General features: G+C 47.0%; 1 protein-coding gene across 6 annotated transcripts in view; it reads left to right on the forward strand.

Moving 5' to 3' along the window:
- Window positions 1–20287, forward strand: part of CHD8 (chromodomain helicase DNA binding protein 8) — a 1013809-nt gene that overhangs the window by 943526 nt on the left and 49996 nt on the right. For 5 of the 6 annotated variants that reach the window (XM_069238270.1, XM_069238269.1, XM_069238271.1 and 2 more), the window contains exons 35-36: window positions 11448–11630; window positions 16951–17070. In XM_069238270.1, coding sequence (XP_069094371.1) covers window positions 11448–11630; window positions 16951–17070 — 303 coding nt within the window. The remainder of the gene's footprint in view (window positions 1–11447; window positions 11631–16950; window positions 17071–20287) is intronic. The other variant, XM_069238274.1, reaches the window with a different exon arrangement.

Consider the following 20287-nt stretch of genomic DNA (forward strand, 5'->3'; position numbering starts at 1 on the left):
AATCCTAGACCTCAGAGTAGTGAACACTTTCATCAAATCAGACCACTTTCACATGGTCACACTACAAGAAGTATTGCCATTGCTAAAACTACACGACTACATGGCAACTTTAGACCTCAAGGATGCTTATTTCCATATACCAATACACCCATCGCACAGGAAATACCTAAGGTTTGTATTCAAGGGAATACATTACCAATTCAAGGTACTGGCTTTCGGATTAACTACCGCACCAAGAGTCTTTACCAAGTGTCTAGCGGTAGTCGCTGCACACATAAGAAGGCAGCAAATACATGTGTTCCCATATCTAGACGACTGGCTAATCAAGGCCCATTCGTTAATACAGTGCTCAAATCACACAAATCATATCATACAAACCCTCTTCAAACTAGGGTTCACCGTCAATTTCACAAAATCCAAAATTCTGCCGCACAAGGTACAACAATACCTAGGAGCCATAATAGACACATCAAAAGGAGTAGCCACTCCAAGTCCACAAAGAATTTGAAATTTCAACACCATCATACAACGCATGTATCCAACACAAAGAATACACGCAAAGATGGTACTACAACTCCTAGGCATGATGTCTTCATGCATAGCCATTGTCCCAAACGCAAGACTGCACATGAGGCCCTTACAACAGTGCCTAGCATCACAATGGTCACAAGCACAGGGTCACCTTCTAGATCTGGTGTTAATAGACCGCCAAACCTACCTCTCGCTTCTGTGGTGGAACAACATAAATTTAAACAAAGGGCGGCCTTTCCAAGACCCAGTGCCACAATACGTAATAACAACAGATGCTTCCATGACAGGGTGGGGAGCACACCTTGATCAACACAGCATACAAGGACAATGGAACGTACATCAAACAAAACTGCATATAAATCACCTAGAACTTCTAGCAGTTTTTCAAGCACTAAAAGCTTTCCAACCAATCATAGTTCACAAATACATTCTCGTCAAAACAGACAACATGACAACAATGTATTATCTAAACAAGCAAGGGGGGACGCACTCCATGCAGTTAAGCCTGCTAGCACAAAAGATTTGGCGTTGGGCAATTCACAACCAAATTCGCCTAATAGCACAATTTATACCAGGGATCCAAAATCAACTCGCAGACAATCTCTCTCGAGATCACCAACAGGTCCACGAATGGGAAATTCACCCCCAAATCCTGAACACTTATTTCAAACTCTGGGGAACACCTCAGATAGACTTATTTGCGACAAGGGAGAACGCAAAATGCCAACACTTCGCATCCAGATACCCACACAAACAGTCCCAAGGCAATGCCCTATGGATGAACTGGTCAGGGATATTTGCTTACGCTTTTCCTCCTCTCCCTCTCCTTCCTTACCTGGTAAACAAACTCAGTCAAAACAAACTCAAACTCATATTGATAGCACCAACTTGGGCAAGGCAACCCTGGTACACAACGCTGCTAGACCGATCAGTAGTACCCTGCATCAAATTGCCCAACAGGCCAGATCTGTTGACACAGCACAACCAAAAGATCAGACACCCAGATCCAGCATCGCTGAATCTAGCAATCTGGCTCCTGAAATCCTAGAATTCGGGCACTTACAACTTACCCAAGAAAGTATGGAAGTCATAAAACAAGCCAGAAGGCCATCCACCAGGCACTGCTATGCAAGTAAATGGAAGAGGTTTGTTTGCTACTGCCATATTAATCAAATACAACCATTACACACAACTCCAGAACATGTAGTGGGTTACTTGCTTCACTTACAAAAATCTAACCTGGCTTTCTCTTCCATTAAAATACACCTTGCAGCAATATCTGCATACCTGCAGACTACCTATTCAACTTCCCTATATAAGATACCAGTCATTAAAGCATTCATGGAGGGCCTTAGGAGAATTATACCACCAAGAACACCTCCTGTTCCTTCATGGAACCTAAATGTTGTCCTAACTAGACTTATGGGTCCACCTTTTGCACTCCTGCGACATACAGTTCCTAACCTGGAAGGTGGCATTTCTCATCGCCATTACTTCCCTAAGAAGAGTAAGCGAGATTCAAGCGTTTACAATACAGGAACCTTTTATACAACTACACAAGAATAAGGTCGTCCTAAGGACCAACCCTAAATTTTTGCCAAAGGTTATTTCACCGTTCCATCTAAATCAAACAGTGGAACTTCCAGTGTTCTTTCCACAGCCAGATACCGTAGCTGAAAGGGCACTACATACATTAGATGTCAAAAGAGCATTGATGTATTACATTGACAGAACAAAAAACATCAGAAAGACTAAACAACTATTTATTGCATTTCAAAAACCTCATGCAGGAAACCCAATATCAAAACAAGGTATAGCCAGATGGATAGTTAAATGCATCCAAATCTGCTACCTTAAAGCTAAACGACAGCTGCCCATTACACCAAGGGCACACTCAACCAGAAAGAAAGGTGCTACCATGGCCTTTCTAGGAAACATCCTGTAAAGAAATGGCTCCCTGTTGCAGTTACCCCCCACTTTTTGCCTGATACTGATGCTGACTTGACTGAGAAGTGTGCTGGGACCCTGCTAACCAGGCCCCAGCACCAGTGTTCTTTCACCTAAAATGTACCATTGATTCCACAATTGGCACACCCTGGCATCCAGATAAGTCCCTTGTAACTGGTACCTCTGGTACCAAGGGCCCTGATGCCAGGGAAGGTCTCTAAGGGCTGCAGCATGTATTATGCCACCCTAGAGACCCCTCACTCAGCACAGACCCACTGCTTACCAGCTTGTGTGTGCTAGTGAGAACAAAACGAGTAAGTCGACATGGCACTCCCCTCAGGGTGCCATGCCAGCCTCTCACTGCCTATGCAGTATAGGTAAGACACCCCTCTAGCAGGCCTTACAGCCCTAAGGCAGGGTGCACTATACCCTAGGTGAGGGTACCAGTGCATGAGCACTGTGCCCCTACAGTGTCTAAGCAAAAACCTTAGACATTGTAAGTGCAGGGTAGCCATAAGAGTATATGGTCTGGGAGTCTGTTTTACACGAACTCCACAGTACCATAATGGCTACACTGAAAACTGGGAAGTTTGGTATCAAACTTCTCAGCACAATAAATGCACACTGATGCCAGTGTACATTTTATTGTAAAATACACCACAGAGGGCACCTTAGAGGTGCCCCCTGAAACTTAACCAACTATCTGTGTAGGCTGACTGGTTCCAGCAGCCTGCCACACTAGAGACATGTTGCTGGCCCCATGGGGAGAGTGCCTTTGTCACTCTGAGGCCAGTAACAAAGCCTGCACTGGGTGGAGATGCTAACACCTCCTCCAGGCAGGAGCTGTAACACCTGGCGGTGAGCCTCAAAGGCTCACCCCTTTGTCACAGCCCAGCAGGGCACTCCAGCTTAGTGGAGTTGCCCGCCCCCTCCGGCCACGGCCCCCACTTTTGGCGGCAAGGCTGGAGGGAACAAAGAAAGCAACAAGGAGGAGTCACTGGCCAGTCAGGACAGCCCCTAAGGTGTCCTGAGCTGAGGTGACTCTAACTTTTAGAAATCCTCCATCTTGCAGATGGAGGATTCCCCCAATAGGATTAGGGATGTGACCCCCTCCCCTTGGGAGGAGGCACAAAGAGGGTGTACCCACCCTCAGGGCTAGTAGCCATTGGCTACTAACCCCCCAGACCTAAACACGCCCTTAAGTTTAGTATTTAAGGGCTCCCCTGAACCTAAGAATTTAGATTCCTGCAACAACAAGGACTGCCCAGCTGAAAACCCCTGCAGAGGAAGACCAGAAGACAACTGCCTTGGCTCCAGAAACTCACCGGCCTGTCTCCTGCCTTCCAAAGAACTCTGCTCCAGCGACGCCTTCCAAAGGGACCAGCGACCTCTGAATCCTCTGAGGACTGCCCTGCTTCGACGACGACAAGAAACTCCAGAGGACAGCGGACCTGCTCCAAAAAGACTGCAACTTTGTTTCAAGAAGCAGCTTTAAAGAACCCTGCAACTCCCCGCAAGAAGCGTGAGACTTGCAACACTGCACCCGGCGACCCCCACTCGGCTGGTGGAGAACCAACACCTCAGGGAGGACCCCCGGACTACTCTACGACTGTGAGTACCAAAACCTGTCCCCCCTGAGCCCCCACAGCGCCGCCTGCAGAGGGAATCCCGAGGCTTCCCCTGACCGCGACTCTCTGAAACCTAAGTCCCGATGCCTGGAAAAGACCCTGCACCCGCAGCCCCCAGGACCTGAAGGACCGGACTTTCACTGCAGAAGTGACCCCCAGGAGTCCCTCTCCCTTGCCCAAGTGGAGGTTTCCCCGAGGAAGTCCCCCCTTGCCTGCCTGCAGCGCTGAAGAGATCCCTTGATCTCTCATTGACTAACATTGCGAACCCGACGCTTGTTCTAACACTGCACCCGGCCGCCCCCGCGCCGCTGAGGGTGAAATTTCTGTGTGGGCTTGTGTCCCCCCCGGTGCCCTACAAACCCCCCTGGTCTACCCTCCGAAGACACGGGTACTTACCTGCAAGCAGACCGGAACCGGGGCACCCCCTTCTCTCCATTATAGCCTATGCGTTTTGGGCACCACTTTGAACTCTGCAACTGACCGGCCCTGAGCTGCTGGTGTGGTGACTTTGGGGTTGCTCTGAACCCCCAACGGTGGGCTACCTTGGACCAAGAACTGAACCCTGTAAGTGTCTTACTTACCTGGTAAAACTAACAAAAACTTACCTCCCCCAGGAACTGTGAAAATTGCAGTGTGTCCACTTTTTAAATAGCTATTTGTGAATAACTTGAAAAGTATACATGCAATTGAAATGATTCAAAGTTCCTAATGTACTTACCTGCAATACCTTTCAAACAAGATATTACATGTTAAATTTGAACCTGTGGTTCTTAAAATAAACTAAGAAAAGATATTTTTCTATACAAAAACCTATTGGCTGGATTTGTCTCTGAGTGTGTGTACCTCATTTATTGTCTATGTGTATGTACAACAAATGCTTAACACTACTCCTTGGATAAGCCTACTGCTCGACCACACTACCACAAAATAGAGCATTAGTATTATCTCTTTTTACCACTATTTTACCTCTAAGGGGAACCCTTGGACTCTGTGCATGCTATTCCTTACTTTGAAATAGCACATACAGAGCCAACTTCCTACACATCCCAATGCAAGAAATATGTAAGGCAGCCACATGGTCTACGCCTCACACATTCACCAAGCACTACTGTGTAGACGTGTTATCCTCACAACAAGCCACAGTAGGTCAAGCCGTACTAAGAACATTATTTCAGACTACTTCCACTCCTACAGGCTGATCCACCGCTTTTGGGGAGATAACTGCTTACTAGTCTATGCAAAACATGCGTATCTACAGCGACAGATGCCATCGAACTGAAAATGTCACTTACCCAGTGTACATCTGTTCGTGGCATCAGTCGCAGTAGATTCGCATGTGCCCACCCGCCTCCCCGGGAGCCTGTAGCAGTTTGGAAGTTAACGTTCAATTATTTATGTATGTATCATCTCAGCCTTAAATAGGTCCATACTTAGTCACTCCATTGCATGGGCACTATTACTACAATTCAACTCCTACCTCACCCTCTGCGGGGAAAAACAATCGAAGATGGAGTCGACGCCCATGCGCAATGGAGACAAAAGGAGGAGTCACTCGGTCCCGTGACTCGAAAGACTTCTTCGAAGAAAAACAACTTGTAACACTCCGGCCCAACACCAGATGGCGAGCTATTGCAAAACATGCGAATCTACTGCGACTGATGCCACGAACAGATGTACACTGGGTAAGTGACATTTTCATTACCACTCGCACCTATAGCGCACTCTACTCGGAAGAAGGATGCTTTAGAGAACATACCTATAGCAGATATTTGTAAAGCAGCTACATGGTCTACACCACACACATTTACAAAACACTATTGTGTGGATGTACTAGCAAGGCAACAAGCTAATGTTGGCCAAGCGGTGGTAAGGACCCTTTTCTAAACAAATGCCACTCCTGCACGCTAACCACCCCTTTATCGAGAGACTGCTTTTCAGTCTATGGATTGTGTATCTACTGCCACACATGCCATCATACGTAAAATGTTACTTACCGGTAAACATCTGTTTGTAGCATGTAGCGCTTGTAGACTCACATGCACCCTCACTCTTCCCCGGACGCCTGTGGCTGTTGCAGTTATGTTACTATGTAAATATTGTATATACATTAATACATTGCATATCTAACAAAGGACTCAATGCTCATGCGCACTATCACCGAGAGGAGGAGTCACTCGATCGTGTGACTCCAAAACATTCTTTGAAGAAAAACAAGTTGTACCACTCCGAACCCCCCCAACACTAGATGGCAAGCTTATGCACAGCATGTGAATCTACAGCCCTACATGAGCGAACAGCTGTATACTGGTAAGTAACATTTTCTTTTTGCAGCACCTGGTGTGGCTTTTTTTTGTGTACCTGTTACTGACTGACTATTGTGGTATTGCAAGTGCTTTACACTCCTCCTGGATACGTTTTAGCTGCTCCACACACCTACCCCTAGAGAACATTTGTTATCTGAACACCTAAACACTATCACTAAGGGTTGCCTGGACCTAGTATAGGGTGCCACGCCATAGGTGAGCCAGCCTCCTACAGCTAGTGACTGAGGGAGTTTTAAGACTCATTCCCTTTGCCCCTCCTGTATTGTTTTTTCTGGCTGAATGAAACTGACCTTGTTTCACGTATTGTGTCCATCTCCCAAAGTTACAGAAGCAGAGTGAGCCTTCAAATGTAGGCTTATATGCATCACATTACTGTGTAGCAGCCTCAAAACCTACTCAGCGGCAGCCACAGAACGCTCCTCCTGAACTGTATGAGAACTTCAGCTCTTAAAAATTTGGAATCTCCCAAAGTTACAGAAGCAGAGTGAGCCTTCAAATGTAGGCTTATATGCATCACATTACTGTGTAGCATCCTCAAAACCTACTCAGCGGCAGCCACAGAATGCTCCTCCTGAACTGTATGAGAACTTCAGCTCTTAAAAATTTGGAATCTCCCAAAGTTACAGAAGCAGAGTGAGCCTTTGTAAAGAAATGGCTCCCTGTTGCAGTTACCCCCCACTTTTTGCCTGATACTGATGCTGACTTAACTGAGAAGTGTGCTGGGACCCTGCTAACCAGGCCCCAGCACCAGTGTTCTTTCACCTAAAATGTACTTTTGATTCCACAATTGGCACACCCTGGCACCCAGATAAGTCCCTTGTAACTGGTACCAAGGGCCCTGATGCCAGGGAAGGTCTCTAATGGCTGCAGCATGTATTATGCCACCCTAGAGACCCCTCACCCAGCACAGACACACTGCTTACCAGCTTGTGTGTGCTAGTGAGAACAAAATGAGTAAGTCGACATTGCACTCCCCTCAGGGTGCCATGCCAGCCTCTCACTGCCTATGCAGTATAGGTAAGACACCCCTCTAGCAGGCCTTACAGCCCTAAGGCAGGGTGCACTATACCATAGGTGAGGGTACCAGTGCATGAGCACTGTGCCCCTACAGTGTCTAAGCAAAACCTTAGACATTGTAAGTGCAGGGTAGCCATAAGAGTATATGGTCTGGGAGTCTGTTTTACACGAACTCCACAGCACCATAATGGCTACACTGAAAACTAGGAAGTTTGGTATCAAACTTCTCAGCACAATAAATGCACACTGATGCCAGTGTACATTTTATTGTAAGATACACCACAGAGGGCACCTTAGAGGTGCCCCCTGAAACTTAACCGACTATCTGTGTAGGCTGACTGGTTCCAGCAGCATGCCACACTAGAGACATGTTGCTGGCCCCATGGGGAGAGTGCCTTTGTCACTCTGAGGCCAGTAACAAAGCCTGCACTGGGTGGAGATGCTAACACCTCCCCCAGGCAGGAGCTGTAACACCTGGCGGTGAGCCTCAAAGGCTCACCCCTTTGTCACAGCACCGCAGGACACTCCAGCTAGTGGAGTTGCCCGCCCCCTCCGGCCCGGCCCCCACTTTTGGCGGCAAGGCCGGAGAAAATAATGAGAATAACAAGGAGGAGTCACTGGCCAGTCAGGACAGCCCCTAAGGTGTCCTGAGCTGAGGTGACTCTAACTTTTAGAAATCCTCCATCTTGCAGATGGAGGATTCCCCCAATAGGATTAGGGATGTGACCCCCTCCCCTTGGGAGGAGGCACAAAGAGGGTGTACTCACCCTCAGGGCTAGTAGCCATTGGCTACTAACCCCCCAGACCTAAAACACGCCCTTAAATTTAGTATTTAAGGGCTCTCCCTGAACCTAGAAATTAGATTCCTGCAACAACAAGAAGAAGGACTGCCTAGCTGAAAACCCCTGCAGAGGAAGACCAGAAGACAACAACTGCCTTGGCTCCAGAAACTCACCGGCCTGTCTCCTGCCTTCCAAAGAACTCTGCTCCAGCGACGCCTTCCAAAGGGACCAGCGACCTCTGAATCCTCTGAGGACTGCCCTGCTTCGACGACGACAAGAAACTCCAGAGGACAGCGGACCTGCTCCAAAAAGACTGCAACTTTATCCAAAGAAGCAGCTTTAAAGAACCCTGCAATCTCCCCGCAAGAAGCGTGAGACTTGCAACACTGCACCCGGCGACCCCGACTCGGCTGGTGGAGAACCAACACCTCAGGGAGGACCCCCGGACTACTCTACGACTGTGAGTACCAAAACCTGTCCCCCCTGAGCCCCCACAGCGCCGCCTGCAGAGGGAATCCCGAGGCTTCCCCTGACCGCGACTCTCTGAAACCTAAGTCCCGACGCCTGGAAAATACCCTGCACCCGCAGCACCCAGGACCTGAAGGACCAGACTTTCACTGCAGAAGTGACCCCCAGGAGTCCCTCTCCCTTGCCCAAGTGGAGGTTTCCCCGAGGAAGCCCCCCCCTTGCCTGCCTGCAGCGCTGAAGAGATCCCTTGATCTCTCATTGACTTCCATTGCGAACCCGACGCTTGTTCTAACACTGCACCTGGCCGCCCCCGCGCCGCTGAGGGTGAAATTTCTGTGTGGGCTTGTGTCCCCCCCGGTGCCCTACAAAACCCCCCTGGTCTGCCCTCCGAAGACGCGGGCACTTACCTGCTGGCAGACTGGAACCGGGGCACCCCCTTCTCTCCATTGAAGCCTATGCGTTTTGGGCACCACTTGGAACTCTGCACCTGACCTGCCCTGAGCTGCTGGTGTGGTAACTTTGGGGTTGCTCTGAACCCCCAACGGTGGGCTACCTTGGACCAAGAACTGAACCCTGTAAGTGTCTTACTTACCTGGTAAAACTAACAAAAACTTACCTCCCCCAGGAACTGTGAAAATTGCACTAAGTGTCCACTTTTAAAATAGCTATTTGTGAATAACTTGAAAAGTATACATGCAATTGAAATGATTCAAAGTTCCTAATGTACTTACCTGCAATACCTTTCAAACAAGATATTACATGTTAAATTTGAACCTATGGTTCTTAAAATAAACTAAGAAAATATATTTTTCTATACAAAACCTATTGGCTGGATTTGTCTCTGTGTGTGTACCTCATTTATTGTGTATGTACAACAAATGCTTAACACTACTCCTTGGATAATCCTACTGCTCGACCACACTACCACAAAATAGATCATTAGTATTATCTCTTTTTACCACTATTTTACCTCTAAGGGGAACCCTTGGACTCTGTGCATGCTATTCCTTACTTTGAAATAGCACATACAGAGCCAACTTCCTACAGCCTTCAAATGTAGGCTTATATGCATCACATTACTGTGTAGCAGCCTCAAAACCTACTCAGCGGCAGCCACAGAATGCTCCTCCTGAACTGTATGAGAACTTCAGCTCTTAAAAATTTGGAATCTCCACCGCCCCCCCCCCCCCGTAAACAGAAAGACTGGCCAACCAGCACGTGATTCAGTTACACCAGACCAGGATGGTCACAAGGTCCAGCTTTCTTGAAGATAAATCTCAAAACATGCACAAGGACAAGCTTACAGACGTACATCCCAGGAGCCATGCTGTAGCCACAGCTGAAACAACCAATAAAAACCAGAAGGGCATCTGGTTCAAGGGTCTGCTCTGTCTCCTTCAAAGATCGAGAAAGGTGCTCCTGCAATATGGCTTACTTCTCTCATGCCTATAGAATGCCTCATTTCCCCTTAGCACAGAGGGATCAGAAGACTGCCCTGCACACCTGGTGTGGGCTCAAGTTCTGCAAGCTGAACGTTGTTGTTTTGAATGCAGAACCTTTTTCTTTGTCACTGGTCAAAGATGTGGTCCTACTGATTTGTGTTTAACTGGGGGCTAGTGTCTACAGATATCATTCTGGACTACTGTGAGTGCCTGCTTACCACTTGAGTGCCTCAGCACCAGAACAACTTTACTGTATTATGTATATTTCAAGACAGATGCAGCTGAATCTTTTGGGCATTTTTGAACAATCCTGAAGTAGCCAAGTGGTCAGTGTGGGCTCTTCCCTGGCTTTTTGTATCCCAGTGACTGAGATGTAACCCGAAGCAGTCACAAGTGACCGAGAACCAGGTCAAGTGGACATCTTTGGAACTTGTGTTTCCAAATGATGCAGCTACCTCCTGAAAGTAAACCTTGACTGACCCACACCCACGGCCCATCAAAGAGTCCGGTGCATAAACAAATTATCTTGGCTAACCAATTTGGACTGCAGTATTGTGGCACTGGGACACCAGTGGTATACAACCATACCAAGACATGATATTGCCTGGTAACATCCTCATACTCCAGGACCACAAGAATAGACTTAACAAACACCTTCCCAAGATGTAACCTTTCTTGGAGCAAATTTGAAATATTATAGTTTTCCACTGCTGGCTTGTGTCATAATCACACGCTGCCTCCTTAAATGCCCTCTATTGAAAATCTAAATTGGCCAAACATAAAGAAGTGGAACAGGTACAATTATCAGATGTTAATATTAATGCTGTCCATAAATGCATGTCTGTGCTTTGCTTAAAATGCAGCTAGGGCTTTGCATCCTGATGGCAGGGAATAGTTTAACCATATCAGTCTATGAAAGATAAGAACGCTGGCTACTTATAGTTGCAAGTTGCTTTTGTTTGATACTGCATCAGGGACTGTCATTTATTGATGCCAGGGACCACACAGTATTTCCTGCTCTCTGCATCATCCTTCAATCATTGTTTATTTATTGGACTCATTTCATTCTGCTGTCCACAGTACATAATTCTAGTTTTTCAGTTCCGTTTATAACAGTAGTTTGTACAATCTGTGAGAAATGGTGCCACTTCCACTGACAGCCCACCAGCTTCTTGGCTCGGTTTCCACTGTAGAAATACCATATACATACATGTATATTTGGCTTTTGAAAGCAACCAATTTTCAGTTGAAGTTACATGTAGTACATTTAGTGTCTTCCAAAGCTGAAGATGTGTGATTTGTTTGCAGCTGAAGGTGGAGCGGATGGCAGAGCCACTGTGGCAGGAACCCTGGATAGACATAGAAGCCAGGATTCCAGTGGTGAACAATCAGGGCAAGTTGCTGCTAGGAGAAGATGCACCACGGCGCTGTGAGCTGGAGTCCTGGCTACAAGGACATCCTGAGTTTTCTGTAGACCCACGGTTCCTAGCTGTGAGTAGCTTTAGTTTCAGTCCTTTTTTTTTTGGTTCCCTGGGAAACGATTCATCTGTCTGTTTGCATTGTACAAATTAGAGCACTTTCCATACTATCAGTGATGAAAACAGTGTAATGAAAGGCTCTTACTGTTCTGTGGCGTTCAAGGGAAGTTTGAATTTTTATTTTCTTTACATTTAGTAATCACTTCATTAATCGTTGTACTTTATCTGTGGTGGAAGGAATATGGGAAGATAGGTGGAGTAAGAACTTAGCCTTCATCTTTATTCAGTCTTGGGATCCTACCATCTTCGAGACTGCTTCATCAGTGACACTAAACCTTGATGAGAGGGGAATTAAGGGTCCTTGTTTAAGTCTTGGCATTGACCTTAAGCACTCTGCCATGCCACTAATGACCCATCTCTAGCATAAAAAACCTCCTGAGAAGATCGGTCTAACAGTGAAGTTAAGTGCAAACTCCACAGGATGTTATTCATGCAGTGCTCCACCAATGGTACCAAGCCATAACTCAGCACATTTTTTTATTTTTTTTTATTTTTAGCTAATGCTTGACATCCCAAAAGCGAAAAGATTTTTAAGAGGTACTAGTGAGCGAGGGGTTTGGATACACCCAGATGTTTATTTTCTTGACTACAGCGTTTGATTGGGCAGACTTTGTGTGATTCCCTGAAATGAGTACTCGTATTGCAATTTCTGTCTTGTTGAAAGTTCATGCTCTATACAGCAGGACTGAGTTGGTTATAGTGAAAAGCCAGTGATTAAAGCTATGTGCATGATCTGTTTATTATGAAAAGCTGTGACAGAGTAGGTATTGCATGTTTATTGTGAAAAGAATATATGTTAGAGCTTATAGAGATTCAATGATTTATTGTAATTAATTGCTGGTTTGTACCTCACAGATTGAGGTAGGCAAGGGTTTTGTTTTTTCTCACCTGCTCTGACAACTTTGGAGGTAAAAGATATACACTTAGTACTACCTCGTCATCCCTTCTTAGGTGAGGTTGTTTATTATTTGGCCAACTGTACGTTTGTACATATTTAAAATGTACAATTTTGTGACTGACTTATTCTTACTTTGTGGGAAAGCTTATGCTCAATTTAGTAGTCCTGCGCTGGTTATGGTAACAAGCCAATGAGGCACGGCTATAGGCTTTTTATTCTCTGCGAAAAGCTGTGTCAAATGCTGTCAGGGTGGATTGTTATTAAACTTTGAAGGATGTAGACAGGTGTTTTGTTACATGAAACCTCACAAGTTTACTTAATAGGCAAGTGTAAGGAAATGCCTCCTTGGCATGGTTGCCCCCCTGACTTTTTGCCTTTGCTGATGCTATGTTTACAATTGAAAGTGTGCTGAGGCCTGCTAACCAGGCCCCAGCACCAGTGTTCTTTCCCTAACCTGTACTTTTGTATCCACAATTGGCAGACCCTGGCATCCAGATAAGTCCCTTGTAACTGGTACTTCTAGTACCAAGGGCCCTGATGCCAAGGAAGGTCTCTAAGGGCTGCAGCATGTCTTATGCCACCCTGGAGACCCCTCACTCAGCACAGACACACTGCTTGCCAGCTTGTGTGTGCTAGTGAGAACAAAACGAGTAAGTCGACATGGCACTCCCCTCAGGGTGCCATGCCAGCCTCTCACTGCCTATGCAAGTATAGGTCAGTCACCCCTCTAGCAGGCCTTACAGCCCTAAGGCAGGGTGCACTATACCATAGGTGAGGGTACCAGTGCATGAGCATGGTACCCCTACAGTGTCTAAACAAAACCTTAGACATTGTAAGTGCAGGGTAGCCATAAGAGTATATGGTCTGGGAGTTTGTCAAACACGAACTCCACAGCACCATAATGGCAACATTGAAAACTGGAAAGTTTGGTATCAAACTTCTCAGCACAATAAATGCACACTGATGCCAGTGTACATTTTATTGCAAAATACACCCCAGAGGGCACCTTAGAGGTGCCCCCTGAAACTTAACCGACTGTCTGTGTAGGCTGACTAGTTCCAGCAGCCTGCCACACTAGAGAAATGTTGCTGGCCCCATGGGGAGAGTGCCTTTGTCACTCTGAGGCCAGTAACAAAGCCTGCACTGGGTGGAGATGCTAACACCTCCCCCAGGCAGGAGCTGTAACACCTGGCGGTGAGCCTCAAAGGCTCACCCCTTTGTCACAGCACCGCAGGACACTCCAGCTAGTGGAGTTGCCCGCCCCCGGCCCCCACTTTTGGCGGCAAGGCCGGAGGAAATAATGAGAATAACAAGGAGGAGTCACTGGCCAGTCAGGACAGCCCCTAAGGTGTCCTGAGCTGAGGTGACTCTAACTTTTAGAAATCCTCCATCTTGCAGATGGAGGATTCCCCCAATAGGGTTAGGATTGTGACCCCCTCCCCTTGGGAGGAGGCACAAAGAGGGTGTACCCACCCTCAGGGCTAGTAGCCATTGGCTATTAACCCCCCAGACCTAAACACGCCCTTAAATTTAGTATTTAAGGGCTACCCTGAACCCTAGAAAATTAGATTCCTGCAACAACAAGAAGAAGGACTGCCTAGCTGAAAACCCCTGCAGAGGAAGACCAGAAGACAACAACTGCCTTGGCTCCAGAAACTCACCGGCCTGTCTCCTGCCTTCCAAAGAACTCTGCTCCAGCGACGCCTTCCAAAGGGACCAGCGACCTCTGAATCCTCTGAGGACTGCCCTGCTTCGACGACGACAAGAAACTCCCGAGGACAGCGGACCTGCTCCAAAAAGACTGCAACTTTATCCAAAGAAGCAGCTTTAAAGAACCCTGCAATCTCCCCGCAAGAAGCGTGAGACTTGCAACACTGCACCCGGCGACCCCGACTCGGCTGGTGGAGAACCAACACCTCAGGGAGGACCCCCGGACTACTCTACGACTGTGAGTACCAAAACCTGTCCCCCCTGAGCCCCCACAGCGCCGCCTGCAGAGGGAATCCCGAGGCTTCCCCTGACCGCGACTCCCTGAAACCTAAGTCCCGACGCCTGGAAAAGACCCTGCACCCGCAGCCCCCAGGACCTGAAGGACCGGACTTTCACTGCAGAAGTGACCCCCTGGAGTCCCTCTCCCTTGCCCAAGTGGAGGTTTCCCCGAGGAAGCCCCCCCTTGCCTGCCTGCAGCGCTGAAGAGATCCCTTGATCTCTCATTGACTTCCATTGCGAACCCGACGCTTGTTCTAACACTGCACACGGCCGCCCCCGCGCCGCTGAGGGTGAAATTTCTGTGTGGGCTTGTGTCCCCCCCGGTGCCCTACAAAACCCCCCTGGTCTGCCCTCCGAAGACGCGGGCACTTACCTGCTGGCAGACTGGAACCGGGGCACCCCCTTCTCTCCATTGAAGCCTATGCGTTTTGGGCACCACTTGGAACTCTGCACCTGACCGGCCCTGAGCTGCTGGTGTGGTAACTTTGGGGTTGCTCTGAACCCCCAACGGTGGGCTACCTTGGACCAAGAACTGAACCCTGTAAGTGTCTTACTTACCTGGTAAAACTAACAAAAACTTACCTCCCCCAGGAACTGTGAAAATTGCACTAAGTGTCCACTTTTAAAATAGCTATTTGTGAATAACTTGAAAAGTATACATGCAATTGAAATGATTCAAAGTTCCTAATGTACTTACCTGCAATACCTTTCAAACAAGATATTACATGTTAAATTTGAACCTGTGGTTCTTAAAATAAACTAAGAAAATATATTTTTCTATACAAAACCTATTGGCTGGATTTGTCTCTGAGTGTGTGTACCTCATTTATTGTCTATGTGTATGTACAACAAATGCTTAACACTACTCCTTGGATAAGCCTACTGCTCGACCACACTACCACAAAATAGAGCATTAGTATTATCTCTTTTTACCACTATTTTACCTCTAAGGGGAACCCTTGGACTCTGTGCATGCTATTCCTTACTTTGAAATAGCACATACAGAGCCAACTTCCTACAGCAAGAATTTGGTGGCATTCACCCCCTCTGATAAACCTTTGGGGCGGACAATGTGCACTTAGATAATCCAAGTATTTTGTTTTTGTCATCTCTAAGTTGGTATATTTGCAACTTTATCACTGGATGCCCTGATGGTTGGCTTGTGGGGAAGCTTACTTGCAGTTCAGTAGATCTTAGTTGATTGACAGACCAATGATTAAGGCTACAGGTCTCGATGATTAATTGAGAAAATGTAGGGTTTATCTATTTGTTCTGACAAGTTATGACAAAGACCATAGGCTTGGCTTATTTATTGCCAACAGGAACTAGAGGGTAGTTTGTTATTGTACGTTGTTATTATACAGTTATATGTATTTTGTTACACGGAATGGCACAGTGTACCTTAGTAGATAAGGGTTTTGGTGTTGATTACCACCTGTGTTTTTAGGTCGATCACGCAAGCGATTTGTGCGGTCGCAAGTCTCGTGGGCTTTTAACCACGCCCACCTCATGCCCATCACTTTCACTTGTTTGTGGGCTTGCTTTTATAAAATCCTTTGAGAATCATTGGTAAATGCTTTACGTTGGTCCCGCCTTGGGGAGGTTTTGTTACCGCCTTGCAGACTGCCCTTGTTACAAGGATAATTGCACGATTGTCGATATGTTTGGCTGAGCAAACAATGTTTACCTTTTGTGTGTTTCCTTCACACTCATGCTCATGGCGGCCATGTGGCTTTGATTCAGCTCGCTTATGCCAACTGTTTTTCTTTTCATTTTCAATTTATGTGGTAAGAAAAGTCCAGTTAGGAATTTACAACGCCAAGAGTTCTAACTCAAGCAATTGCGAGACCCAATGTATTGCAAACTTTTAAATGCTTGTTTATTGTTGTCATGGGGTGGCAAACAAATTGATGATATGTCAGCCTTTGACAGTTTTAATTCTTTAGGGGTTTTCCATGCTGAAATCTGTCACAGATTCACCAGTATAGTGAATTATGGGATTGTGCTGTATTCTAACATCTCTACCCCAACCTAAACGGCTGATCTTTGGAGAAGTGAGAAGCATCTCCTGTGTTGAGGCATTACATCGAGTGTGGGTGAAGGCTTGGCATCTTAAATAACTAAAATATTTATTAGCTTAGCTATCACAATAGCATTTTGGTTAGTTCACATTCTAGTGTGCCAAGTCTGTCATTTTCCTATTCTGTTTAATGACCCAGCACTATTCTAGTATCAGGGGGCTCCTAAACATACTGCAGGGGCAGGCACGTTCCTTTCGTTTCACATCTCCATTCAGTCTGCTACCTTCAGCCCATAGTGTAAGGTGTACACCAAAAGTGCTTCTTTATTTTAACAAGCTGGGGAACTTTCTCTCCTTCCCTATTAGTACATGGAGGACCGACGGAAGCAGAAGAGACACCGTGTCAAGAAACCAAAAAAACTATCCCACAGTGATTTCTCTGGAGTGGAACATGTGCAGCCCGCCCACTATCGGAATGAGAAGAAGGTAAGATCCACCCCTTTATTTAATTATTTATATTTCTAAATAGCACTATCCTCCTCGAGGGTATCCTCTTTAATAACTAACTCTTTACCTTACAACCCTCCTACTAAAATATTTGACCGGAGTGCAGCAATATCAAATTATCCAGTATTGGATCTTTCATAAATTCACATGCTTGAATCATCCCCGTCGTCGAAGTGGGAGTCCCACAGTACATAAAATAGCAATAAATAATAAAAAAATGTTTTTGCCATAGGCTATAATGGAGCCAGCACTTGCTCACATAGCCTATCCATGTCCTTTTGTGAAAGGACCCAAACCTGCCTGCTGTCCAATCAGGTACCAGCACCCTCTAGAACCTTCTCCAGAGAAGCTCCCTTCCTCAGATTTTCTACCACATGTCGTGTGAAGGGAGTCTCCCTGAGCTCTGCTCAGTTTTTCTTCTACTTCAGAACTTTTTCTCTCAAAAGAGTTGAAAATATGTCGGATTCTTCTAGGAAAGGCCTTTTCCGCCCATGTAAGACCTGTGGAAAGAAAAGGCTCCATGTGGATGACCCCCATAAAGACTGTCTCTATTGTCTCTACCCACAACACCAGGTTAAGGACTGCAAAATATGTCGCACCTTCTCCACAAAGACCCTCAGAGACCGTGAGGGCAGGCTCCTGACATGGTTACAGGCCAAATCCTGTACTTCAGGTGAGGAGAGTGGGTCAGAGAGGCCACACAAAAGGTCAAGATCTGAGGACCTGGGCCACACAGAAAAAGCCAGGAAGAGGCAGAAATCACATCATGGGAAGGGCTTACAGACTTCAGTCTCCTCTGAGCCTTCCTCTCCTCTTCAAAAGGAGTCCTACCGTCTATCTCCTTCCTCAGAGCCTTCCACTTCTGGAAAAATGACTCTAAAAATGAGATCGTCAACGAGACAGTCGTCGGCGTCGACGACCTTAACATCGACGGTAAGGGATCCTATCCCCTCTCTCAAAACTCAGTCGACGAGTATAGCAAAAACATCGTCGGTTGCAACACCGTCGACGACTGCCCCGTCGACTATAACGTCAGCGATGCCATTGTCATTGGTGCTTTCGCCATCAACAAAGAAGCTACCGTCGACGAAACCATCGTCGCGAGACCACCTTCGACGGAAAAATCTGTCCATCCACGGCTGCATCAACTCACACCATCGACAGCACTGGTGCCTAGTAGACAGATTGAGGCCACTCCTGCCTCTTCCAGGTCTCCAGATCTCCGAGCCATGGTCAGGATCAGATCTCTACCTGCACCGGACATTTATCCAACTGACACATCTCCAAACAAGGTGTCGGCTTTAGTACCCAGTCATCTTCTTGACTGGGAGGAATCTGACAAAGGTCCTTTCGGAGATGCACATAGCCCCTCGCAGCTCCATGTCAAGTACCAAGATGAGGATGAAGAGGATGAGTATGAACAATACCAACCATACTACTATCATCAGGAACAGTATTACGAAACACGAGAGCCTCAACACAGAGATACTGTACAAATGCCTTCCTCCTTAATCCAGGATTTACAATCCATGCTTCAGGATTAGGTTCCCACTGGCAGCGGAAGATCAACCACCAGCGCCAGTCTCTCCGGTGACACCAGTTAATGCTCCTCCTCCTCCAGCTACTCCAAGATTGACATCCCACTCAGTGTTAGCTACACCCCCCAGAGATGAAGTTTCCACTTCAGGGGAAGAGGAACAAGAAGGATAAATTTCCACTCAACAACATCCTACCGAGGAATGGAATGATTACTTGGCCCCCACTCCTTCGCCACCACCTCCTCGCCCCTCTGATTCTCCGCCCGAGGACATAGGTGGTTTCCATAATCTTATGGACAGAGCCGCGGTACGTTTTCACCTGCCAACATCTGTCTCCCAGTCGGAATGTTTCCTACATGATTTCAAGGAGCAATCACGGAAGTCGGTACGGTCCATTCCGATTATTGACTTCATATGGAGCGAGGGCACAAAGATTATGCGAAACCCGGCTACGGTTCCTCCAGTTCCACAAAAACTGGATAAGAAATACAAGGCAACCCAAGATTCTCCGGCATGCCTTACTGGCCATCCAAAACCTGACTCAGTCATCTCACAGGCTGCTCAAAGGCACTCCAAAAATCCATTGACGCCTATCTCTACTCCTCCAGACAAGGAAGGTCGCAGACTGGACAATATAGGCAAGAGATTCTCCTCCATGTCTGCAATCACTGTCAGGGCAGCAAATTCTTTAGCGATTCTAGGCCGATATGACCGCCAAATGTGATCCGACATGCAACCTTTCCTGGACCTCATCCCTGAAAATAAACCAGCAGAGGCACAAAAGATCCTACAAGAAGGTGAGCGTACGTCGGAAGAAATTGACTGCGCTCTTGACATAGCCTCTACTGGTTTCCGTCAACTAGCGGGTGCCGCGGTCTTACGACGGCAAGGTTGGCTCAAGGCCACATCTTTTAGACCAGAAGTGCAGTCCCGAATCCTAGACATGCCTTACGATGGCGAATCTCTATGTGGCAAACATGTGGATGACGCTCTTCAAGCCATCAAGACGGACACGGACACCGCCAAGTCCCTGGGTACCCTGCAGTACCGGAAACAGCCCTTTCGAGGGGCTAGAGGAAGAGGTTTCACCTCATTTCGAGGTTCCTTCCATAGACAATACCAGCAATCACAGTACAGGCCTTCATACCACCAGCAGTACAGGCAATAATCGACTGCCTCCTATACCAGACAAGGAGGTAAACGAAGGCAGGGTTCGCAATCCAGAGATTAGCCCAGAAAACAATGATCTTCTACAGGCACTGGCTATGCCCCCCCAATGCCCACGACATCAGCAAATAGGAACAAACATTTCCAACTTCATCCAAGAGTGGAAGAAAATAACATCAGACAGATGGGTGCTGGATATAGTGACAAGAGGTCATACCCTGGAATTCACACAAAAGCCACCGCTTCACCCACCAACATCAGGCAGGTCTCTCCATCTTCGTCTGCTTCAAGCAGAAGTATTCAGCCTTCTCGCCAAAGGGGCTATAGAGGCAGTTCCTCTGCAACAACGGGGTCTCTGATTCTACTCCCGGTTTTTCCTCATAAGGAGAAGTCAGGAGAGTGGCGTCCTATACTAGACCTCAGGAAACTCAACCAGTTCCTTCGGAAACGATCCTTCCGGATGATCACACTGTCAGATATCTTGCACCTCC

Source organism: Pleurodeles waltl, chromosome 6 (assembly GCF_031143425.1).
Source record: "Pleurodeles waltl isolate 20211129_DDA chromosome 6, aPleWal1.hap1.20221129, whole genome shotgun sequence".
NCBI classification, from domain to species: Eukaryota; Metazoa; Chordata; class Amphibia; order Caudata; family Salamandridae; genus Pleurodeles; species Pleurodeles waltl.